This window comes from Trematosphaeria pertusa, assembly GCF_010094035.1.
Source record: "Trematosphaeria pertusa strain CBS 122368 unplaced genomic scaffold BU26scaffold_2, whole genome shotgun sequence".
NCBI lineage: Eukaryota > Fungi > Ascomycota > Dothideomycetes > Pleosporales > Trematosphaeriaceae > Trematosphaeria > Trematosphaeria pertusa.
This window is the reverse complement of record NW_022987213.1, coordinates 1,341,384-1,362,816: the sequence shown is the minus strand read 5'-3', so window position 1 is coordinate 1,362,816 and position 21,433 is coordinate 1,341,384. Positions and strand designations below refer to the sequence as shown.

General features: G+C 55.0%; 12 protein-coding genes across 12 annotated transcripts; 6 read left to right on the top strand and 6 right to left on the bottom strand.

Annotated features, from left to right (window-relative positions):
• Positions 1–67: 67 nt before the first annotated feature.
• On the top strand, positions 68–1,085 carry BU26DRAFT_514387 (uncharacterized protein). The gene has a single exon (XM_033827825.1). It carries the CDS (start codon positions 166–168, stop codon positions 754–756), a length of 591 nt encoding a protein of 196 aa, XP_033689482.1. The 5' UTR covers positions 68–165; the 3' UTR covers positions 757–1,085.
• A 256-nt stretch (positions 1,086–1,341) lies between these two features.
• BU26DRAFT_537266 (uncharacterized protein) lies at positions 1,342–2,177 on the bottom strand (the record flags this gene model as incomplete). The annotated part of the gene is made up of 2 exons (XM_033831401.1): positions 1,814–2,177; positions 1,342–1,748 (listed from the first exon to the last, which is right to left on the bottom strand). The coding sequence occupies exons 1-2, from the start codon at positions 2,067–2,069 to the stop codon at positions 1,342–1,344; spliced, it is 663 nt and encodes a 220-aa protein (XP_033689481.1). The 5' UTR covers positions 2,070–2,177.
• A 439-nt stretch (positions 2,178–2,616) lies between these two features.
• On the top strand, positions 2,617–4,135 carry BU26DRAFT_514383 (UPF0103-domain-containing protein). The gene is made up of 4 exons (XM_033827824.1): positions 2,617–2,863; positions 2,922–2,990; positions 3,045–3,269; positions 3,327–4,135. The coding sequence occupies exons 1-4, from the start codon at positions 2,676–2,678 to the stop codon at positions 3,847–3,849; spliced, it is 1,005 nt and encodes a 334-aa protein (XP_033689480.1). The 5' UTR covers positions 2,617–2,675; the 3' UTR covers positions 3,850–4,135.
• BU26DRAFT_600171 (P-loop containing nucleoside triphosphate hydrolase protein) lies at positions 3,736–6,248 on the bottom strand. The gene is made up of 3 exons (XM_033835155.1): positions 5,338–6,248; positions 5,070–5,212; positions 3,736–4,909 (listed from the first exon to the last, which is right to left on the bottom strand). Exons 1-3 carry the CDS (start codon positions 5,960–5,962, stop codon positions 4,097–4,099), a joined length of 1,581 nt encoding a protein of 526 aa, XP_033689479.1. The 5' UTR covers positions 5,963–6,248; the 3' UTR covers positions 3,736–4,096.
• Positions 6,249–7,494: 1,246 nt separating this feature from the next.
• On the top strand, positions 7,495–8,939 carry BU26DRAFT_583105 (uncharacterized protein). The gene is made up of 2 exons (XM_033834555.1): positions 7,495–7,990; positions 8,042–8,939. The coding sequence occupies exons 1-2, from the start codon at positions 7,532–7,534 to the stop codon at positions 8,864–8,866; spliced, it is 1,284 nt and encodes a 427-aa protein (XP_033689478.1). The 5' UTR covers positions 7,495–7,531; the 3' UTR covers positions 8,867–8,939.
• A 2,710-nt stretch (positions 8,940–11,649) lies between these two features.
• BU26DRAFT_514378 (uncharacterized protein) lies at positions 11,650–12,072 on the bottom strand. Its single transcript, XM_033827823.1, has one exon. It carries the CDS (start codon positions 11,999–12,001, stop codon positions 11,771–11,773), a length of 231 nt encoding a protein of 76 aa, XP_033689477.1. The 5' UTR covers positions 12,002–12,072; the 3' UTR covers positions 11,650–11,770.
• Positions 12,073–12,902: 830 nt separating this feature from the next.
• BU26DRAFT_139200 (uncharacterized protein) lies at positions 12,903–14,147 on the bottom strand. The gene has a single exon (XM_033819793.1). It carries the CDS (start codon positions 13,656–13,658, stop codon positions 13,107–13,109), a length of 552 nt encoding a protein of 183 aa, XP_033689476.1. The 5' UTR covers positions 13,659–14,147; the 3' UTR covers positions 12,903–13,106.
• Positions 14,016–15,715, top strand: BU26DRAFT_583099 (glyoxylate pathway regulator; the record flags this gene model as incomplete). The annotated part of the gene is made up of 6 exons (XM_033834554.1): positions 14,016–14,049; positions 14,153–14,248; positions 14,299–14,386; positions 14,449–14,622; positions 14,679–15,080; positions 15,136–15,715. 6 exons carry the CDS (start codon positions 14,016–14,018, stop codon positions 15,239–15,241), a joined length of 900 nt encoding a protein of 299 aa, XP_033689475.1. The 3' UTR covers positions 15,242–15,715.
• A 684-nt stretch (positions 15,716–16,399) lies between these two features.
• On the bottom strand, positions 16,400–16,804 carry BU26DRAFT_416942 (uncharacterized protein; the record flags this gene model as incomplete). The annotated part of the gene is made up of 1 exon (XM_033823183.1): positions 16,400–16,804. A coding segment is annotated over one exon (405 nt), but the record flags the coding sequence as incomplete, so codon positions are not given.
• A 753-nt stretch (positions 16,805–17,557) lies between these two features.
• Positions 17,558–18,347, top strand: BU26DRAFT_559152 (uncharacterized protein; the record flags this gene model as incomplete). The annotated part of the gene is made up of 2 exons (XM_033832668.1): positions 17,558–18,268; positions 18,336–18,347. The coding sequence occupies 2 exons, from the start codon at positions 17,558–17,560 to the stop codon at positions 18,345–18,347; spliced, it is 723 nt and encodes a 240-aa protein (XP_033689473.1).
• Positions 18,348–18,590: 243 nt separating this feature from the next.
• On the bottom strand, positions 18,591–19,574 carry BU26DRAFT_514376 (uncharacterized protein). Its single transcript, XM_033827822.1, has one exon. The coding sequence runs from the start codon at positions 19,219–19,221 to the stop codon at positions 18,601–18,603; it is 621 nt and encodes a 206-aa protein (XP_033689472.1). The 5' UTR covers positions 19,222–19,574; the 3' UTR covers positions 18,591–18,600.
• Positions 19,575–19,945: 371 nt separating this feature from the next.
• BU26DRAFT_416315 (WD40 repeat-like protein) lies at positions 19,946–21,430 on the top strand (the record flags this gene model as incomplete). Its single annotated transcript, XM_033823151.1, has 3 exons — positions 19,946–20,372; positions 20,427–20,929; positions 20,978–21,430. 3 exons carry the CDS (start codon positions 19,946–19,948, stop codon positions 21,428–21,430), a joined length of 1,383 nt encoding a protein of 460 aa, XP_033689471.1.
• Positions 21,431–21,433: the final 3 nt, after the last annotated feature.

The window sequence follows — 21,433 nt, the reverse complement described above, 5'->3', positions numbered from 1 at the left end:
ACTGCCGGCCACCACCGCCTTCGGCGTTGATGACAGCATTCCGGTGCAGCACCGCTCAGCTCGGAATCAGCATCTCTCAACCTCCGAGTCGAACGCCCGCCCTCAAGTGCTCACTCTCCTCAATTCTCTCCATTCGCGCAAGAACCAGCGCATCTGGTCTGAATCATGATGCCACACCGCGCCCCAACCCTCCGCGCGCTCCTCCGCAGCACCACGGCCTCCCTCCGCCCCGCCGCATCCACGCAATTCACAAAACCCCTCTCGCAAATCCGCCCGCGCTCGCGCTCTCCCTCGCGCTCCCCCTCCCCACCCCCGCCCTACCAAGCGCGCAACATATCCCTCGCCGCGTCAACAACGCACTGGACGCGCTTCAGCACGCCCTACACCTACTCCTCGGTGCGCACATTCACGTCTTCTGCCTCGCGGCTGCTCCCCAATGCCAGCGGGGCCTCCAGCTCGCCGCAAGCGGCGCAGCAAATCGAGCAAGTCATAGAAGAGATCCAAGAGCTGTACGGCACGGCGCGCGACGAGTTCGAGATCGCAGCCGAGGAGACGGAGAAGAATACTACGTATGCGGCCGAGGACCGGGCGGCGGCGCGGGAGGAGCTGGATCGGCTGCTGGAGTACTACAGCGGGGTTGTGGAGGGGGCGGATGGCGCGGTGGCGGAGGAGGTCAAGAGACGGGTGGGGCAGAGGGTCAGGGAGCTGGAGCAGGCGGTTAGGGCGATGGAGGAGAGTGCTGCTCATGGGGATTAGAGGGGATGGGGAGGGTGGGAGAGATGGAGTGTTGGAGCGCTGTACGATAGGGGGAGGCTTGGAAGAGAAGGGATGCAGCTGCGCTGCGTTGGGATGTGTACGATACGTCCAGGGCAGTTTGGATGGGGTTCGAGGGCTGGTTCCCTTGGACGGGGCTGACGCGTCTGTGCAAGCGCTATTCCCCAGCTCTTTCGCAGTGGGACGAAAGACTGTGTACAAAATTCCCGTTTTCAGACGGGTCCGTACGATACCACTCTTGTATAATAGAGCATAAACAATGCATCGACACGAACAATACATCGACTGCAACATGCGCCCGGCAGTCCCCAGCCCTTGATTCTATGGATGAAATACTTCTCGTCTGCAAACTGAACAGCGGATGCATTCGAGAGACTTGCCAAGAATGCGACCGGAAACCAGGAAACGCCCTGGGTGCTCCCAGATCCAACGCCATAGTAACAGGATATCATACCACCCCGAACGCCTTCCGTACCGACCGTCTGTGCAGAACCCAGGAACGCTCATGGCTAAGCTCAATCCAGGCTGTGCAGATATATACACCTCCAGTGCGAACGCAAGAATCTTCTACCACCACCGCTTCGAATTCCTCGCCGAAGTAGCGCATTGGAGGCAGTGCCTTGTATTCGACACTACGGCACACGTGCCACAGACATTCCTTCCGCAATCATGGCAACCGAACACACTCCTCTCCAACGGTCCGTCAATGTCCATATCGACGTCCATGTCGCCCGCCTCACTGTGCAACCAAGTGTCGCAGTCCTGGCAGCGCGGCGTATTCGCGTCCGTCGGGGGCTGAATGTGGATTGTGGGAGGCTGGACAGGCGGAGCGGGTAGATTCCAGAAAGAGTGCAGCGTCGACTTCTGCGGTTTCTGGACGGCGGGCGCGTGGTTCTGAGGCAGGGAGTCCGACATTATGGGCTCGGCGTGCGGGTGCTTGCGCTGCGCGGAGAAGAGCTTGTTGATTGTGTTTTCTGGTTTCGCATAAGCCGCCGTTCTGTTCTCGCCCTTTTCGTGGTCGATTCCGGGTGTTTCTTACCGTGGATAACGCGTTCGTCAGGCCGATTGTCGCGGAACCGCTTGCGCGTCCTGTTCCCCCAATCGCCGCCCTTGACCCTGCCCACGCTGGAGAAATCCCACGCGAAGCGATTCGTCTGGAAGTGTGAGGATATGTCGATATCCATGGCGGCGTCTGGCATTGGCGTGGGCGATTGCGCCTCAGGCGTCGGGGCGGTGCCGAAGCTGGAGGCGGAGAGGGGAGACTCGTCGGTTGACCGCTTGCGCTTGAGACCCATGGCTGGATTGATAGAATTATGCTAGATAGAATGCCGTGTTTACGATATGCAATGCTCTATGTAGTCGTAGAAGATGCGTCGAGAGGATTGTTGGGGGAGGACTATGGGATGGTTCGATGATGAAATGGCGAGGCTGGAACGCGATGCGATGCGCGAAACGCGCTCGCGTCGAGGGGAGCAACAGAACCAGTACTTCTCCACATACTGACATTACGCCAAAAGACCCAATATCTAACACGATGTTTGCACTGTTTCAACATCTGTTAATAGAATATACGATAATGCAAAGATCCAGCCTCAGGGAGCGCTGAAGCGCTCCAGGCGCACACCTGCACGCATTCCTGGCCGGCGCGACCATAAAAGTCCACGGAATGGCCATGTGAGACGGGCCTAGGTATTCAAGAAATGCGTGTTCAAGGCAATTCTTCTCTACCTGGGTATCTGAGCCGCAGAATCACGTCGAGCCATGGCCTATGCAAGGGCAGCTCTGTGCCCCGCGGCGCTTGAGCTCCCCAACGTCTACCCCGCTACGCCCAACCCTCCTTCACAACCTCCAACAACCCTCTTACGCTTGAACCACCCATCTTCTTCCTCACAGCAGCCCCCATGGCGCCCACCGTCCGCCAGCCCACCCACGCCGGGTCCTGGTACACCGACGACGAAGCAGTGCTCTCGCGGGAGCTCGACCGCTGGCTCTCCCAGGTCCCCAGCTCCACGACCCCGATCGGCACCGAGTCCTCGCAAGGGGGCGCCGTGTCGATCCCCACGCCGAATGCCCGCGCAATCATTGCACCGTGAGCTTTCTACTATGAGAGGAAGATGTTGAGGAACGGCAAGGCTCATGACGTGCAGGCACGCTGGATACTCATACTCCGGGCCTGCTGCTGCATGGGCCTACAAGAGCGCTGACTGGGCGAATGCGTACGTCTAACCCCTTTAACATCCTATATATGATGTACTGAGACCGCTGGATAGCAAGCGCGTCTTCCTGCTCGGGCCCTCGCATCACTACTACCTCACCGGCGCCGCTACGACTGCCTGCGATGAGTACGGCACACCGCTGGGCAACCTGGCCGTAGACAGAGAGCTCGTGCAGAATATAAAGAAGGAATGGGGTCTGCAGTCCATGTCCACGAGGACAGACGAAGACGAGCACAGCTTAGAAATGCACCTCCCCTACATCTACAAAATGCTCTCACTGTACACTCCGGCCCTTCCCCCTTCCCTCCCGCTCAGTGGACTAACAATTCCTCCCAGGCACAACGACGCCTTCAAATCGGACCCCACCGCCGTCCCCCTCGTCCCCATAATGGTCGGCGCCACAAACCGCAGCACCGAGCAGAAATTCGGCCGGCTCCTCGCCCCCTATCTCGCCGAGTCCTCCAACCTCTTCGTCATCTCCTCCGACTTCTGCCACTGGGGCTCCCGCTTCCGCTACACGTACTACCAGCTCCCCGACGGTTCCGCAAAGACGCTGCGCTCCGCGTCCGACGTCAAAAAGGACTATCCAATCCATAAGAGCATTGCGGCAGTGGACCAGGAGAGCATGGATGCCGTCGAGAGCGGCTCGCACGGCTTCTTTCTGAAGCAGCTGGAGGAGACGGGGAATACGGTGTGTGGACGGCATCCGATTGGCGTGTTCATGGCCGCCGTGGAGGCGGTAGAGGGGATGAGTGAGGGGAGGGGCAGGTTTAAGTTTGTGAGGTATGAGAGGAGTAGTGAGGTAGAGAGCTTGAGAGACAGCAGTGTGTCGTACTGCAGTGCGTTTGCCGTGCTTTGAGAAGGTGCTGCACAGGCAGGGAACCCGCCCAAGGTGGGATGGGAAAGAGGGAGCTCTTACGGAGAGAAAAGAAGATGAGTTTTCAGGATTTGCTCCTCTTTTGGAGCTATTGGCATTTATCACATGTTCTAGAGCTACGCATCATGGGCCGACTCCGACATTTCATGTGGAAGGGCGATATCAAACCGGAGCTCCCCCAATCCACCATGTTTGAGCCGAGAACGATAGAACTTTACTCTCGCCCGCTTCATAGCCCAAATTTAGCACTACGCAGCTTAGCATCGAGCTCATCCCTATAGCCCCGCGGCATCTGTGCAAACGCAGGCCTACCGCCCCCTCCCCTCGCTGCCTCGCTTTGCCTCGGCCCTCTGAACACCACGTTTTTCCTCTTACCGCTATGCTCGCCCATCTCCTCCCTCAGAATGCGAACCTGTTTCTGCATCTCGACCCACAACACCAACTTACCGAGTGCCGGATCCTCGCCCCCTCCACCAACCGCTTCAGCGCGTGCCATGGGATCATGCGGACCAGCCCAGCGTTGCGATTCACACTCCGCAGTATCTCGGTCTTTGTTGCCGCGCGCAGCGATGGCAAGGAGCGAGGCGATGAAGGCCTCCTGCATGTAAGCAAAGGAGAAGTTCTCAGTGATTTTCGCGATCGCCGGACACAGTTTGTCCGGGAAGTCGAGATCGTCGTTGCTCTTCAACTTGCCCTGCCAATACTTTGCGTATGCGACGCGCTGCTCGTAGTTCGGGTCCGGGAAGTAGTATTTGCGATCGAAGCGGCTGGGGCGCTTCGAGATGCCGGGGTCGAGCCGGTCGAGGTGGTTCGTCGAGCCGACCATCAGGATGCCGTCGTTGGAGCGGAGGCCGTCTACTTCGTTCAGGAAATACGAGCGGATGTGGTCGTCGACGATGGAGTCGAGGTCTTCGAAGACGAGATAGCAGGGTGCTTCTTGTCGGGCTTTGGCGAAGATGGCGCGGATGGAGTATTCGGGGCCCGCGAAAGAGGCTAGTGTGCGCACGTACAGGGTTGGAACGGTCATTTTGGAGTTGCCGTCCTACGGACGTAGCGATACATGTTAGCAAATGACTTGCTTGGTAGAGAAGGAAGAGGCCGGTCTAGCGACACAATCTGTACTTCTACTCATTGAAGGCGTTGAGGGGTGGCTCTCCATTGCCAAAACTCATGCATGCTAGTATGGGTACCGCCATACGTACCTTGCCGCGCTGATACAGCGAGTGCATCATGGCTTTGATGCTGATTGTCTTCCCGTTGCCTGGCGGTCCGTAGTAGATTATACCACGTTTCCATGGAACCTTGAGGTTCTCGTACGTGTCCCGGCCGTCGAAGAAGTTCTCCACTGCGGGTCGGGCAGCACCCATTAGCAAATCTCTTGGAACAAGGGAGACAAGGCAACACCAGCCTGGCTATGGTCTTTGCCCGCTGGAGGCTAGACATGCCCGTATGCGCACCACCGCTACGTACCGTCGGCGATGATGGCCTTCTTCATGCCTTCCTCCAGAATGACGTCTTCCCACCGGCTCTTCTCCACCGATTCCCAGAGGTCGCGGCTCTTCTGCCAGAAACCCTGGTCAAATACCCAGACCTCGTCATGCAGCTGGACGCCCCAGATTGTGGCTTTCTCGATAAGCTCGTCCACTCTATGAGGCTGGCTCGTGAGGATGTAGTGGTTTGTGATATCCGGATACGACATCGTCCCGTCCCTGCCAGACGCGATGTATACTATGAATTCGTGGTCTTTCCATTTGTACATGTATTTGCCGAAGACGACGCGCTCAGCCATCACGCCGGGGCTGTCGTCGAGCCTCCGCGACGGAGGGATGTAGGAGCGCCATTTGAGCGCGGTGCCGTATACAGGATCTCCGATGGGGTCATCGAGCGGTGCGACGGTCGCGAAGCCGGCGGCAGCATAGGCGAGCAGATTGAGGCCGCCCTGGGGAGCGATGACCAGGTCGAGGTTGGGATACTGCGTGCGGAGCGATTCGACGACCACGGCGTCGGTGTTGACGCGCTGGGCGGAGGAATGGTGGAAGTATTCTCGCGCGGTCTCGTCCTCGTGGGACTGGACGGTGGAGCTGTTGCCCGTCATTGCGGAAGTGAGGCTGAGTGGAAATCGGAGGCTGCAGCTGCGAGCTGTAGTTGTGTCTGTCAGGACAAGATGGGATTGAGGCTACACTGCCTCGAAGGATCAACAATAAGCTCGTGTCTGCCTTGGACCTCCGTTGTCGCGGGATCTCAAGGAGCTCTGCTGTATACGAGCTTGCACGTCATTGGGGCGGAGATGTTGGCACAAACGGCCGCGTGCGGCAACATATGTACTCTGCAATACACTTACAAGGGGCAGTCGCCTTTTCCGGTGATAGCTTGCAACACTGACTCCGTCGCGAAGTTGCAGGATGACTGATCGAACTCAGCAACTGCGCCACGCCAATTCACAGCGGAGTCTCTTATTGGCCAATAATTGGTGATGCTACGGTCCGCATTCAGCGCAACACCAGCCACAATTACGTCATCGGTCTTAGCGATCGCGTAACGCTGCTGTTCCTTGAACCTGAACGGTGGACAGACACTGCCATCTAGATGGGGCATCGACTTTATTAGTCCTATCATTCTCGTTGTTTGCGTAAAGTATTTCGGCCAGCTTGACTATGTGCACATTGTTGAGCAGTGACCAAGCACATCCTCGCATACCCTGTCGATGTCGAGTCCTGCCGAGTCCTCGTCGATGCCATCAACCATGTCGACTGCCGTCGTGCGAAGCCGCTTTCGCTGTTGACTGAGCAGTACGAAATCGACTATGACTCCACGAGCAAAGTCCCTACATCTGGCGCGCTCGACCGCAGGAGGACACAAGTGTGACGATTAGATTCGGTGACATTCGGACCAGGATGCTGGGAGGAGTTGTTGTTGTGCAAGAGCTTCCGTCTAGATAAGCCTGAGGCAATGGATTGCAGGTCGCTTGCGCTGCTTCTCAGACTGCGCTGCTTGTCAAGCTCCCAAGCATTTTGCATCTTGCGGTTGGAGATCGGATTAACGAGGTGAGGTTTTTCGGGTTGATTCTATCCGCCATACACGAGCTCAAAATTTAGGGAGGTCATACTCAATGGCAGGCTCTTGAACGCATCCACCAGTGAGGGATGACTGGCCGGTCGTGTAACGTTATCGTCGTGGCCGTGCGCTTTTGGGTCGATCTATGGTGACGGACGGCGCAGAGCGCATACTGTATCGCCCAGGCTAAGCAAGCGGGTTTAAAACTGAACCAGTCCTCTATTGGTCAGAGACGGTTTGGCCAAGCTAACCTTAGTTCCTATCCATGCTTTTACTGGAAACTGTTTTCGAAGTGCTATTAATGGTCATAATTCTATTTTGGTTTCCGCGGTAGATCCCGTTTCCAGTTTCCAGTCTCGCTCCACCGTCGAGACCCCATTCCGGCCATCAGTCACATTGTCATATACAGCTAGTCACGCTGCTACTAGAAAATCCTTTCATCATTGTTGAGAAAGTTGCTCACTCCGACGTCATTTGGCGTTATAATAAAGCGCATCTTCAACTGCTAGGACAAGTACGGAATATAAAAGCCTCTTAGTGGGCTTGCTAACAAAGGACATAATCTCTCGGCATTTCGCGTCTATGAGCAGGACAAAGGAGTCCATTATCAATGGTTATACTGCGGCTTTTATCTGAAAGAAGTGCTGTGTTTATTAGCAGGGCTTGCATCTGGGTATATAAACCCTCTTCAAGCCCGGCAACTTTGCTTTCGACCAAACTACCCTTTCTCTCACATTTCTACTACTTATTGCCTTCTCCAGTAATTATGCTAGACCGTTCAACCCTTATGCTAAAGCATTATGGGACTGATGATCCCGAAAAGGTTAAAGCTATAATAGAAGAAGACAAGAAGGCGGCACACCGCATACCAGACAACAAGTTAGTTAAGATGCCCTTCCCATATTATGCGCCCAGCGACTCTCTTCCTCCAATACCCACCCCTGAGGATGTTGAGAACGCTCTAACCCCGGAATACCTTCGGAGTAACCGCGAAGGTTCCTGGGCAGACGTCTTTCGTATTAATACTGTATACGCTGTTAAATTTTCTCAAAACAACAAACTTCTACAGGTAAGACAGAATTATATCTAACAAAATTCAATACTAACAAAATACTTATAGGAAGCCGAAAATCTCCTCTTTCTCCAGGAGCATGAAATTAGGACGCCTAAAGTATATGCGGTCTTTTCCCACCAAGGAGCGGATCCTCTAGGCTATTTGAAGAGAAGACTCAGAAAAACATGGACTCGTTCCACCCTACCTACGTACTACTACCTAGTTATGGATTTTGTTGATGGCGTTGGTCTCAATGATAATTCGTGGCAAGACTTTACGCTTGAGGCTAGGATGAAAATTTACGATAAAATCGGTGAACAAGTCCGGTTACTCCGCTCTATCCCACCTCCGAATCCAAGTTACTACGGTCGTATCAATTACCAGGGATACCATCCTTACGATATGATAATAGGCCCCACCCGAGACCTAGTTGGCCCTTTCAATACATATAAAGCCTTTCTCGACCACCTTTATAATAACTTTGAGAGCAACCTTGCGGGCAAACTTACAAGAGACGGATCGGAGATTAAAGCTACTCATCAGCTATTTTCCTCCAACTTCTTTGACTGCTTTGACGAGTCCTCGAAGAGCGGGGAACCCAAACTTTCACATATGGACCTTAAGCTCGAAAACATGATCTTTGTACCATCAGCATCAAATCCGTCGAATCGAGTCGAAGACTACGATGTCTGGATAATCGACTGGGAATATTTGTGTTGGTATCCTGCTTGGGCAGAAGCTGCAGCAGCAAGGCAACAGCTTCCACGACACCACACTGACGAGTGCGTGGAAGCGGAATGGGGGGTGTCTAGAGGGATCAAGCCATTTTACTCTGCTCAGGCACGTTTTTTCGGGGAGTGCCGCTTTGCGTTTGGCGGTACATTTTGCTGAGGATAATGACGCCTCCCCCCCCAAAAAACCCTTCCCCTCCGCCCCCCCAAAAAAAACCAAAAAAAAAACCCGGAAAAAAGAACCCCTCAAAAGAAAGTCTTTTGCTGGTACTGTATTTGTAGTATGCTCGCATCTTCGTATGACAAGGTTGAGCGAATAGATCACTGCGCTTTAGAGAGGACAAACCGGAGGGAAGGAAAAGGACATATCAAGTAATACAACAATTTTTGCTCTAGTAGATTCCTTGTAACCGCGTAACTTGACGTCACATGATATCTTGTCGCAGCAGGCGCCACCCGAGTGCACCTACGACTAAGCTTGGAGCTCACTCGTACGCACACAGAGAAAGAACAGAGAGAAACAGCAACACCGTTGATCGATTCCGGACCACATGCGGTCACATTCCTTCGAAAGCTGGTCTCCAAAAGCCTCTTACCCTTTGCCTCCTCTCCCGCACACCCACCACCGCTCGCAACTGTTGACACCGACAGCGGTAGTACCACCCTTGATGCCAGGGTTGACGGGCAGAACCTTTAGCAATTAGCCGCTGCCCCAATCCAATTGTTACGGCATTGCCTACCAAAAGAAAAGAGTCCTTCCACGACCGGCTTTCTAGGAAACTCTTCTCAAGCATCCGATTGCCCTGGCGTTGGCAACAACAGCGTCTTTCCAAGCAACGAATTCCGAGGATAGGTCGGTGAAGTCTGGGATAGTGGTGGGGTTTGGAATAGTGGGAACGGGGGTTGACATGACGACCGCCTTGAAGCGCTCGAAATCTCCGTTCTGGACATAGCCAATTGTGACGACGTTTCTTGGCGTTTGGTGGGACTCCTCACGCGGTGTCGTGTTCTTGAGAAAGAAGCTCGTGCCGTCGCGTTCCTCCTTCTTCGTCATATGCAGAGCTCGGGTTTTGGGGCTGCCGTCAGTCGGAAAGAAGGGTATGTCGCAAATGCGGTAATCGTCCACATCGGGTCCGGACGTGGTCGTGTTCCACATATTCATATTGGCCAGGATACCCAGCAGTGCTGAGTAGGTAGGGTGGAGAAAGATGTGATGTGCAGGAGGCCGTTTAAATAAACTTCACTTTCCTTCAGTCTTTGTCATAAAGAAATGAGAGCGGTCACGCAGCGGTAAGACACAGAGCACTCTATTGGTTAGCGTAGTTTGGGTTTCAACGGATGAAAGAAAGGTCTGTCTAAGGCACGGTTTGCTCGCGGGTTGAAGACGAAACCTATGTTTGTTTGCGGGATGCTTCGTGCGTCGACCAGCTTGAAGGTCCATGGTCCGTTGAAGGCAAGAAGAAGCAGAGCGTAGTCGCCGCCTAGAGTTTTGAGCCTCCCCCGCACGGCGGCGATGAGGACCTTAGCAATGGAGGCTTGCGTGGTATTCTCGGTGTCGCGTTGCTCTGAAGCCGGACGTGTTTATGAATCGTGTGGCTGAACTGCGCCACCAAAAGCAGAACATTGCGTTTGATGGGATGCCACATCCCGCTTGCTATCGCAAGCCGAGCTGCTGGCTTGGCCAGCTGTCTAAGCAGGCACACTTCTCTTACTACAGTCCCCCGGTGCTGGAGCATAGTCAGATGTTTTGCTCGCTAGGCTTGATGCGCGTACGCTGAGTGGACAGATACCCTTTGCGCTGCCCTTGTAAGCCTTCTCGCACGTCCTTCTCTCGCTGAATCGTAGCCTCGCATGGCTCTCTCGCGGCTTGATGTTGATGGGTTGCTTGGCTGCCACCCTAGTCGTGATTTGCGACTATGCTCCCGCACCGGGACTGTGCGTCTGGCGGGAGGATTGGCGCATGCTGTACCGGTGACGCGAGCACCTGTGGCGTGCGAAGGCGCACCTCACAGACGAGCAGTCCCGCAATGGAGCGGCCGACCGTCCTGTGCACGTGATGTGAAGCAAGTTTACATCGCGGCGAAGACATCCTGAGCTTCTACACAGACAGGGGTGGTTGGCTGGCGTGGTGGGACGACTTAAGCGAGAGGGGGGCCAAGCTACAACCTCTACACAGAGACTGTTTTGTTTTGACAGACGTCGTTCGGATGTTAATCTAGCGGTCTCGGCTTGCCGACGGGTACGGATGCCGGCACATGCGCCAAGTGACCAAGCCGGTAGGAATCGCTCAAGAAAACGCCACCGAAAGGCCTCCAAAAAGGGCACTCCCGATATCACTCCACTGTTCTATGACATAGCCGCGGACGAGCGGTCAGCAAAAGGCATCGGAAGGGCTGAAGGAGGTTGCGCAGAACACGAACGGCTACGGTACCGCTGTGGTGTAGGCTTGGTATAGCAGCGTTGGGGCTTTTCGCCTCTTTTGCGAAGGCTGGGCGGGCGTGGTCACCTGATGGTTCTATCATGATGTTGCGCGCTTGCACGGCTGGAACGTGGCAGAGTGATGGCACTTTGTCTCTACTTTTTGGCTGAGGTATTTTGAGATAGTCGCCGCCACGTGTGCAACCGTTGGACCCTGCGTGGGAGCGGAGAGAACACGTGGCGAGACTGGTGCAGTAGTTGCGATCTGGCCTGGTTCCGGGTCGTCCGATCGTGCGCGACACGAGTTCAATCCCCATCGGCATCCAACAAGCTGCCAAAGCTCGGATGAAGCACGAACGTAGATGCTATTATTTTACGGCGCTTTAGATATCCCACGAGTGATGCATCTCTGGAACGGACAGCTTACACCAATACTGAGGGCTGAAGTTCTCTAGGTACAGTGGCGCCATGTTTCAAGGAGATTGGAATACGAGCTCGCGAAATCGAGCCCTACCCGCGGGTCATGGAAGGGTCCGCTCGAGCTGGAGGTGGCGAGGAATCGACGCCGCTGTGTTGGAATAATGTGGCGGTTTCTGGTTGTCGGGCGAACACTTGCTTCCCGCATGAAGAGATCTAACGAGTTCAGCTACGCATCAGTGCATGTGGCAGTTGATGATCCTCGGACGGGCTGCATGATGGGAGCGCTCCATCTCGCTCGTCTCAGCGTCGACGACAACTCTTCAAAGTTGGCCTGGGCATGCCTGCCTTGCGTGCTGGGGCATCCGTACCATTCTCCAACGAAAACTGTCTGATGCAGGGCGAGCAAGTGTTGTGAAAGGGTCACTGTCTGGCTGAAAAGGGCCGAATGTAATGCCATATTACGTGCAGTGAAGGCTAAAGGGGCAGACCAACGGGCACCAGGGCGGCCTGTCGAGAAGACTGATCCTTTCCATGAACACCTTGGCGGCCTGACTCTCAACAACATGTGTAATAAGAGACATGGCGTTGAATGTGTGCAAAGCAGTAGGTAGTCAGCAACGAGACATCTACGCCAAAAGGAGGCTGCGAGGATATTGTTGGACAGTGTGAGCCGGCGCCATGCGATTAGCCTAAATAACGGGTTACGTTGATCGCTCTTGAGGTGTCTACCATCCATGTAAGAACTTGCAGGATCCAACGGGCCGGAGGCCAATTGCTGATGGAGTCGTAAGCGCCAGAATCTCGAAGGATTCGTGAGCTCTTCCGCGCCCGCAGCATCTCAGAACATGTCCATTTCAGAGCGCCAGAGAGGCCAATTTGACGTAGAAACCCGGGCATGATTTCAGAAAGCGTTCCAGAATACGCGTCGGGAGGCGGCAGGTGGAGCGGCGGTCTATCCGATCGTAAAACCACGTTGAGCTAAGGCAAGGGCTCGGGAGGGCTGCTGCTGACAGGCTACAGCCACTCCGCTGGACCGAGTGTGGAACAGCGATGTTGTTTTGGGCCCATCCCAGCTCAGGTGAGGTCCGGAGATCCCCACGCATGTGCAGTCCGGGGGAGCTAGGCCAGCACTCTGTATCGCTTCTAGGGTTCTTCGATGGTCGATTTGGACCCTGAGCTAGTAGCAGGATGGCATTTGGATTTCGCGTGGATTTGCGGTTTTCTGGACTGCGACACAAGGACCCGCGCGAACAAACTGTGGAAGTCGCCGGATGGCAGATTGTATGTCATACGTTGGCGAAGGAGCTGGTGGCTGCTCTCCAAGACTCTTGACGAAGCTTAGCACGCTCACGAGCCCACTCTCCACCATGCATGCCATCGTCGCCCGTTTGTTTTGAGCAACGCCCGGCTTGACTGCTCGAAATAATGCTTCCGCCCCCTTCCGGCGAATTGCAGCTCTGATCGCGCTGCCCAGCAGTGACAAGTCGCAGCGCAGCTTCGCTTCGGGAGACCAAGCAGCTGATCGGTGCGGAGAGCTCACCATCGCCATCGGCCCGCCCCCATCACAGCGAGGCACAGCTCGGCGAGTCGCGACCAGCCCTAAGCATCCATGGATGCGATGCCTGGTGGTGTTTGTTATGTATTTCGACGCGTCCAAACGGCTTACTCGCGCCCTGCCCTGCTGCCGCCGCGAGCGACGGATGCATACTACTGCACGGCGCTATCGAGTCGCCCTGCGACCAGGGCATCAATGTCTGCAGGCATGCGAGAGTCACTAATTTGCAGGCGCGAGAGCACCGAGTTACGAGATTGATGACCACAATAACGCGTGCTTCTAGAATCGAGGGGACGGCGCGCACGTCGAAACGTCGGGCTCTCTGGACGGCGACCAGCTCGGCACTGCACTCGCTGCTGCCGTTGCTCCGCTGGCTCCGCGCCCGCGGCCAGGAACATGGCCTCATGAGAGCATCGAAAGATGATGTCGGTTGGCGCACCCGCCGCGAAGGCCTCTTTGTCTGCTGTCGGTCGTCCGGCGCCTCGGCTCTCAGTCCACTGGCACTGGCGCCGATCCACCGTAGAGGTGGCTGATGCGTCGATGCAGCGCCATCGTTCATTCGACTGATCCCAGCAGCCCGCGGCCACTCCTTTACCCGGCATGGGGAGGAAAAGATGGGGAAAGTGATTTGAATGGCCCGCTTTAGCACCGTTCTGGCATAATTAACACGGCTTGGGTCTGGAGCTAGAGCTGTGCACGCTTCCGGGGCTCCTGGCACACGTCGTTCTGCTCAGAGCTCACGGACCGGCCAACCTGGGCATATATCAGTCGACCTTCCCCAGATTGAGGGGACCTTCTTTAGCCCTCCGTGCCCCAGATCTCCCAACCCCATCGCGCACTGGATTTGTCCCTGGGTCTTGTTTCTGCCTTCACAGCTTGATACCCGTTTCTTGTATTCTTTCCTCAACCTACAACAATGGCCACTGCCACAGAGCACAACGACGCCGTACGTACCTCCGCTTCCATCACTCCGCGCTCGAGATGGCTGTCCCTCGGGCAGGTTTTCCTCACTAACAAATTACTGACTTACAATGTAGACTCGTGGCACTGAAGCCACTCCTGGTAATACCTTCAATCCATCGACCAATGGCACCAGTCACGTTGACCATGCTGGTGCAGCAACAAAGGAGAGGAAGCCCTTCGACTATGGTACGTCGCTACCCGCGCCCGCTCCAGCCGCATCTCTGACTCCCACACAGGCGGCAACCCTCTGGCCCATGTCCGCACCAACGACCCCGAACTGCGCCTGGCCGCATTCGGTGGTGAATTCCAGCCTGGGCTCTACCGGTATGAATTCGAAAGATACGCGCGACCCTTACAGAGGCCACTCAGATCTAATGTACGCCTAGCCCTCCGTCGCGCAAGTTCGCCAACCCAGCTCCCCTGGGCCTGTCGGCTTTCGCCCTGACCACTTTCGTCCTGTCTCTCATCAACGTCGGCACGCGGAACATTGAGCATCCCAACCTTGTTGTCGCCCTCGCGTTTGGCTATGGTGGCCTGGTCCAGCTTCTCGCCGGCATGTGGTATGTTTGGACGCGCCCATTTCGCGGCATGCATAAGCTAAGACTGATGATGATAGGGAAATGGCTGTTGGAAACACGTTCGGTGCCACCGCCCTCTCGTCCTACGGCGGTTTCTGGATCTCGTTCGCCATCATCCTGACGCCCGGCGGCTTCGAAATCGTCAGCACGCTCGAAGCCGAGAGCCCGGCGCCCTTCCTCAACTCCTTCGGCCTGTACCTCATGGGCTGGTTCATCTTCACCTTCCTGCTGCTCATCTGCACGCTGCGCTCGACGGTTGCCTTCTTCCTGCTCTTCTTCACCCTGGATCTGGCCTTCCTGCTGCTCGGGATCGGCTACCTGGAGGCCGACGCCAACGGGCCCAACTCTGCCTGCATCAAGGGCGGCGGCTACTTCGGCCTCTTCGCCGCTTTCCTCGCCTGGTACAATGCCCTGGCTGGTATTGCCGACAACTCCAACAGGTCAGTCATATGCACCGCTCAGTGCCACCCAGTCCACGCTCTAACCGCCCTGCAGCTTCTTCGTCATCCCCGTCGCGCACTTCCCGTGGAGCGACAAGGCCCGCGAGATGCGCCAGGCCAAGGCCAACGGCACCGACTCCTCGGCCGCCCACACTGCGTAAGCAGTTCACGTACCCACCAAAACAAAAAAACCACACAAGCTGCTCGCCCGCCCTTGCCCGTTCGGAGGAAGCTCTGGGATTTGGAATTGGATAATGATTGCTACTGTATGTTGCGCGCCGATCGGAGGAAGTTCCCCCGGCGCTAAAGGGGCACGACGATTAAGGGGTTCAGTGCACCAATCGGCGACGGGGGCGGTGCAGCATTTTCCCGCCGCGCGCCGCCGTCGCCGACGAACTGCTGTATTTTATTTTAATATCATTGCTCTTGCTTCTCTCTGCTCTGTCCAAACCCGCTTTCATTGCATTTTTGCGACCTTTTTCTGGTCGATCGCCCGTCGCCGAGCTACCTACCCCGCAAGCCCGTCACCAACCTGGGCACCGCCTTTCTTTGAACAGCACGGCATGCTTGAAGGCGGTTAACGCGACGATGGATCAAGAACAGATCGGCACATAGAGCTCCCGCTTCGGACAGCTCCTCCGCGGGGTCCCATCATCGATTCTGGCGCATCCTTGCACGCGGCGGGACGCTAGGCCGGGCGCTTGCTGCACGCTTGCGTCGGCCACGGTGCGCGGCGGGGACTCAAGCTTTGGTAGCGAGCGGCGCCGGTGGAGCGCAGGCGGTGACGGGGCTTGGGTGTGAGGTCAGAGGTCTTGTGCGCGCCGACGTCGTGGTATGATGAGCTGCAGTGTGGAGGCGCGAGGTCGGGGAGACGGAAGGGCGGCTGCATGACGTGGGCGCGACGTCGCGTGGCTGCACGGTGGGAGGAGGTTCTTTGTACGTCTCTGGGTGATCGATGCACGGCAGTTCGATGTCGGATGGCAGGATGATGCTGCTATGAGCAGCGTTCACGTGTGGCTACAAAGGCACGAACGGACAGGAACCCCTCTAGCTTACATTATTCTTTTCTGTGATTTGCTTGTTTAGGCATTTGGCTGCTTCAAATGAATCAGTGACTGCAGTCTCAATAATTCGCTAGTATCGTTTAATTCCGCGATGCACTTATGGATCTAATGTCAAACCCTCAACCAATCGATCAAATATGTCTAGACATTCGATTTGGTAAAACTTATGAAGCACCACATCCCGTTCCACACTCATACAAGGAAAAAAAAGTTCTCAGCAAGAACAAGCATCATACCAAGCGTTGACAGTCAAAATCACAAATCCAACCCAGCACACTCCTCGTCATATGCCTTCATCTGCCCCATCTTCATCTGAATGAACGACTCTAAGTGTACACGCGCAATCTTGTCCAGTGATTCAACACCAGCATCGCCCTCGTTTAAGTGAGTGTAAAAGACGTCATCCACATCGAAAGGCTTCCGTATCGCGTAATCAAACCAGAATCTTCTAGTATCCCATGACTCTCGCATCAAGCTAGAAAGGGGTTTACCATTTAGAGTCCCGCCTGGTTCTGATCGTGCTTCGGCCCTTTCAATGGCTCGCACAAACTGCTCCATTCGGGGTTTGTAGGCAGCTACGAATGCCTCAGTAGTGCGGCCTCGTTGGAGCCACGCCTCCGGTCCCACGGCGGTTGAAAAAGGAGGGATTGAGTTTGCAAAGTGAAGGGTAGAAGACTGTAAGACGACGCCGCACTAGCATCCACGAGCGGTGATGGGGGATATGAGTCGTTCGTACGGCTGCGAATTCAGCTGGGAAAGAATCTAGTCAGCCAGAGGCAGGACGAGGCAAGGATGCCAAAGAGGCAAGGCCATGACAAGAGAGAGGGAGAGGGAAGTGGAGGAGCGGACGGGCGAGGGGGAAGACCCGCGACAGACATCTCGACGAGAAGATTGGCGCTGAGGTGGCGGCAATCTCGATCATCCGCCAGAGGACCGACGTCCCAGTCCCCGAGGTCCTCGCTTGGGGTCCCGCTAGCGATAACCGTCTGGGCTTGGGACCGTTTATGCTAGTCGAATACGTTGAAGGGCTTCCTCTGCAGAGCCTCCTCCTCGATCCCGGGATGAAGGCCGATGTTGACAAGACGCTCCTCTGAGGGATGTTCCGGCAAATGATCGACGTTCAGCTTAAACTGTATAGCGTCGACCTTAATTTTATCGGAAGTCTAGACCTGCAACCCCAGGCAAGAGTTAATGTCGGCTCTGGGAGCCCACCCTTGACCTTCAAGGTGACCGGAATGGGACAGCTCGGAGGAATCGACGGACTCGGTAGGGTATTCAGTTTTGTCTTGGCCATTTCAGTCCTCGCAGTGTTTAACATAAGGGTGATATTTAATAGGCCACCGATCCGAAAGATTCGGATCGGCTTACGAATACCTTTCGTACCTCCTTGGACAGAGCTGGCAGCAAATCATGATGCAGCCGAACGCCGCTCGGAACGAGATGGAGGCGAGCGCCCTATTTCGAGCATTCAGGGTCCTTCGGTCGCGGCTCGGCGACTTTGTCCATCCGACCTACAATCAAAGGAGGGCGAAGCTGGTCTGCGATGATCTGAGCATGAAGAATGTTATACTTAAGCCCGTAGACGATCCGGACTTTCCCGCCTTCGCGGGCCTTATCGACCTCGAGTTCACTTATGCCGCACCCGCCCAGCTGGCTGCCACGATTCCCTGGTGGCTTCTCGAGGATCGTCCGACTAACGAGTCGTGGGACTGCGACGAGGGCGAGCCACAAGACCTCTGGGAGAGATTCGTGGAGCATAAGGAAATGTACATAGCTACCTTGGCCGAGGTAGTGGCCGAGAGGGGGCAGTTAGGACACGGGGCAAGTGATAGGGAATTCGTCGAGCTGGCTGAATGGTCGTGGGACTCGGGCGCCTGCTGGATACACATGATCCTCACGGTCAACGGCCCCGGCTGGGCCAGCTTTCCGCTGATCCAGGTCAGGAAGATATACCGCGGACAGTGGGAAGCAGAAGAAGCGGCTATTCCTCAGGGGCAGGTCGATGAGTTTGTCGCGGCGAAGATGGCCGGGTTGCAGCAGTATCGTGCTGAAGCTGATCGGATGAGGGCCGCGAAGGCGGAAATGAAAGAGAGAAGGATGACGCTAGACCAGTTCACGGCCGTAGTAAGCCAATTACATCCTTAGTGGTAGGGCGGCTATTACCCTTGTGTTAACTCTTCGTTGCTGCTAGAAGCGCGGCTGAGACGGCACTTCGACAGGCTTGATCTGCTTCGTTCGCGGCGTGGCCAAATGCCATTCGTCGTCTACGGCGCACAAGATTGAGGATGCAGCTGCGACCGGACCACAGCGTTTGGACTGGCTTCCTGCCCGAATGGTAGCAGGACGTGGGGGAGCTTGGCCACGCTGTGTCGGGGTGATATTTGTCACGATGGTCAGGCTATCAATTAAAATACACAAGTCACGCTTTATCCGCTACGCAGTTTACCCTAGATTCTCTAAAAGTACAGTTCCTGGTACAGCATCCTGAAGACGGCAGCCTCACACGGCCAAGGGGCGATTGCGTCTTCTAGTCGTTTCGGCCAGTCGTCCACCCATAGTGCTGTAGCGAACTCAAGGCAGTATTCCCAGTAGCTCGGGTACCACCCTGCGTCCTCCCAGTCTACGATAGCAACACTAATAATGGCCCCTGCGTGTCGATGTACCAGGACGTTCTTTCGTTGTAGATCCGAATGCGAAAAGACGGAATCATGGCCACTTAACACATCATCCAGGTGCCTTTCATAGAACTCTACCTTTTGGTTCATGTATCCTCCGTTCTCTTTAGACTGCTGTCTCAGCTTTCGAACAATTCCGGCATTAAGTTCAGCCTCTGAATTGAAAGGTCCGCAGATTGCTGGGCTTTTGGCCGAATCCCAGAAAAAGTGGTGGGGAAGAGGAGTCCTGCCGATGCCACCGTAGAAGCCAGGAGAGGGAAGGTTTCGCAGAAAATTAAAAGCGTTCTTTAGCCTTGTGCAGACAGCCAATTTCTCCCCTTCCGTAAGATGGGGCCAGAGTTTCTCAAGACTTTCTCCAGGCAGTCGTTGCATGACAAGGCAGAGATGTCCCGTAGATGCCATGCGCTACATTGCGTAAAGTTTTGGCGCAGTCAAATAGGCGCCCGTGTACTGCTCGAGGAAAAGCAGATTCTGTCCTTCAACTTCAGATACGTGGCGACCGTATTTAACAACGAAATGTTCGCCGACAGCAACAAGGCAGTGATTGGAAGCATCTCCACAGAGAACCGTCCCTTCCGTAATTTCTCTCTCATCGGGAAGCGAACAGGGGAGCTGGTCGGGCAGTTTCAGAAAAGGAAGGCCGACTGATGTCCAATCTTGCGTAGCGTTCAAGTTATGAACTCGGGTTGTGTGTGTCATTGGGAGCAGTACTCGAGAAAGGAGACGTAAAGATTGCGAGTGATGAGGATGGAAAGATGCGACGATATACAAGGGAGGTGTTGTGCGGAACAATGGGCGTTTATAACGGGCATCGTGGTCCGTGCAGTAGCACACTATACTTCGCCTTTATATTACGTACTAGGTTAAACTACGTTTAAATAACTATAGATTTTTTTTACTTTACTCTTTAACTTATTAGAATAAGCGTTAAGGTATAGTTTACGCTAAATAACCTGTAGGTTAGTTCTAAGGTTAACTGCAGATTCACTTAGGCGTCTTGGCATATGCTTAATTAATTTTCCGACCGGGGATCTCCAAACTGCGACTCGGAACTTCATCGCGCTTCCCCACGCTGCCCGCTCTCGTCGAACTCTCCTCACCTGGCTACTATTCAGCTTTGAAAGCCATGGCTGAATATTCAAAGGGCGCCGGCAGAGTGCCCACCGGTTTCGCCGCCGAAACCTTCATCGGCGAATCTACCTTCCGCGAAGCACACCGAGCTATCGAATCGAATAAGTCTACAAACTCCAAGAAACGGAAACGAGAGAACAAGGGAGACTCGAGCGTAGTGTCCGGCGCAGGAGCTTATAAGGGTCCGTGGGCAAGATACGAAGAAGAGCGGCCTGATGCTGCTTCCGACGATGAGTTTGGTAGCGATGAAGAGGTGGAGATAGTATATGAGGAGGACGAGATTGAACAGAACCCGGCGCCGGCGCCAAAGAAGCTTGCGGGGACCGACTATCATGACACGGAAGCCGAGGGAGAGACAAGCGAGTTCGTGGGTAGCCAGCAGTATGACTACCAGGGAAGGAGCTATATGCATATTCCTAATGGTATGTCGCCTGTATCTTTGTGCTTCACGCCATGGGACTGACGGATTTTTGCAGATCTCGACATCAAACTTACTGGCGACCGCGGCGACTTCAAGAACTTCATCCCCAAGAAGCTTGTCCATACATACAAGTACCACACGAAATCTATCACCCAAGTACGGTTCTTCCCTGGCAGCGGACACCTGCTCCTCTCTGCCTCCGCCGACTCGAAGATTGCATTGTGGGATGTATACCACCAGCGGGAGCTTTTGCGGACATACTCTGGCCATACGAAGTCCGTGAACGACATCGACTTCAATCCAAGCGGGACGCAGTTTATCTCCGCAAGTTACGATCGCTACATGAAGCTCTGGGATACGGAGACCGGAAAGTGCCTGAACAAATTCACGACTGGCAAGACCCCGCACGTTGTGCGCATCAATCCTGGCACGCCGCATGAGTTCCTGGCTGGCATGGCGGACAAGAAGATCCTACAATATGACACGAGGAGCGGGGAGCTTGTGCAGGAATACGATCACCACCTGGGTCCTGTCAATACTATCACCTTCTGCGACGAAGTAAGTTATACTCACTCCGCCAATGTGTCACGTACTAACTTCGACCAGAACCGGCGTTTTGTCACCACTTCAGACGATAAGTCTCTCCGAGCCTGGGAATACGGCATTCCTGTTCCCATCAAGTTCATCGCGGAACCATACATGTTCTCGATGGTTCGGTCCTCGCCACATCCTTCAGGAAAATACATCGCTTTCCAGAGTAGCGATAATCAAATAGTCGTTTATTCCTCATCCGATCGGTTCCGGCAAAACCGCAAGAAGAGCTATCGGGGCCACAATGTGGCTGGCTACGCGCCGGACGTGGCCATCAGTGCTGACGGCCAGTACATCTCGTCCGGAGATTCTGGTGGCTACGTATGCTTTTGGGATTGGAAAACTTGCAAGATGTGGCACAAGATTCAGGCGAGCGATTCACCGGTCTTGGCTGTGCAGTGGCACCCACGGGAAACGTCCAAGGTTATCACTGGCGATCTCAATGGTGCGCTCAAGTACTGGGATTAAGAA

What these genes read in the sequence shown, in the direction of transcription:
- BU26DRAFT_514387 (XM_033827825.1), top strand. Translation starts at nt 166, where the DNA reads ATGATGCCACACCGCGCCCCAACCCTCCGCGCGCTCCTCCGCAGCACC.
- BU26DRAFT_514383 (XM_033827824.1), top strand. Translation starts at nt 2,676, where the DNA reads ATGGCGCCCACCGTCCGCCAGCCCACCCACGCCGGGTCCTGGTACACC. An exon ending in GCCCGCGCAATCATTGCACC is followed by an intron (nt 2,864 to 2,921) that starts GTGAGCTTTCTA and finishes CATGACGTGCAG; the next exon opens with GCACGCTGGATACTCATACT. An exon ending in AGCGCTGACTGGGCGAATGC is followed by an intron (nt 2,991 to 3,044) that starts GTACGTCTAACC and finishes ACCGCTGGATAG; the next exon opens with CAAGCGCGTCTTCCTGCTCG.
- BU26DRAFT_600171 (XM_033835155.1), bottom strand. Translation starts at nt 5,962, where the DNA reads ATGACGGGCAACAGCTCCACCGTCCAGTCCCACGAGGACGAGACCGCG. An exon ending in GAAGGCCATCATCGCCGACG is followed by an intron (nt 5,213 to 5,337) that starts GTACGTAGCGGT and finishes CCCGACCCGCAG; the next exon opens with TGGAGAACTTCTTCGACGGC. An exon ending in CGCTGTATCAGCGCGGCAAG is followed by an intron (nt 4,910 to 5,069) that starts GTACGTATGGCG and finishes CTACGTCCGTAG; the next exon opens with GACGGCAACTCCAAAATGAC.
- BU26DRAFT_583105 (XM_033834555.1), top strand. Translation starts at nt 7,532, where the DNA reads ATGGTTATACTGCGGCTTTTATCTGAAAGAAGTGCTGTGTTTATTAGC. An exon ending in AAAACAACAAACTTCTACAG is followed by an intron (nt 7,991 to 8,041) that starts GTAAGACAGAAT and finishes AAATACTTATAG; the next exon opens with GAAGCCGAAAATCTCCTCTT.
- BU26DRAFT_514378 (XM_033827823.1), bottom strand. Translation starts at nt 12,001, where the DNA reads ATGGCATTACATTCGGCCCTTTTCAGCCAGACAGTGACCCTTTCACAA.
- BU26DRAFT_139200 (XM_033819793.1), bottom strand. Translation starts at nt 13,658, where the DNA reads ATGAACGATGGCGCTGCATCGACGCATCAGCCACCTCTACGGTGGATC.
- BU26DRAFT_514376 (XM_033827822.1), bottom strand. Translation starts at nt 19,221, where the DNA reads ATGGCATCTACGGGACATCTCTGCCTTGTCATGCAACGACTGCCTGGA.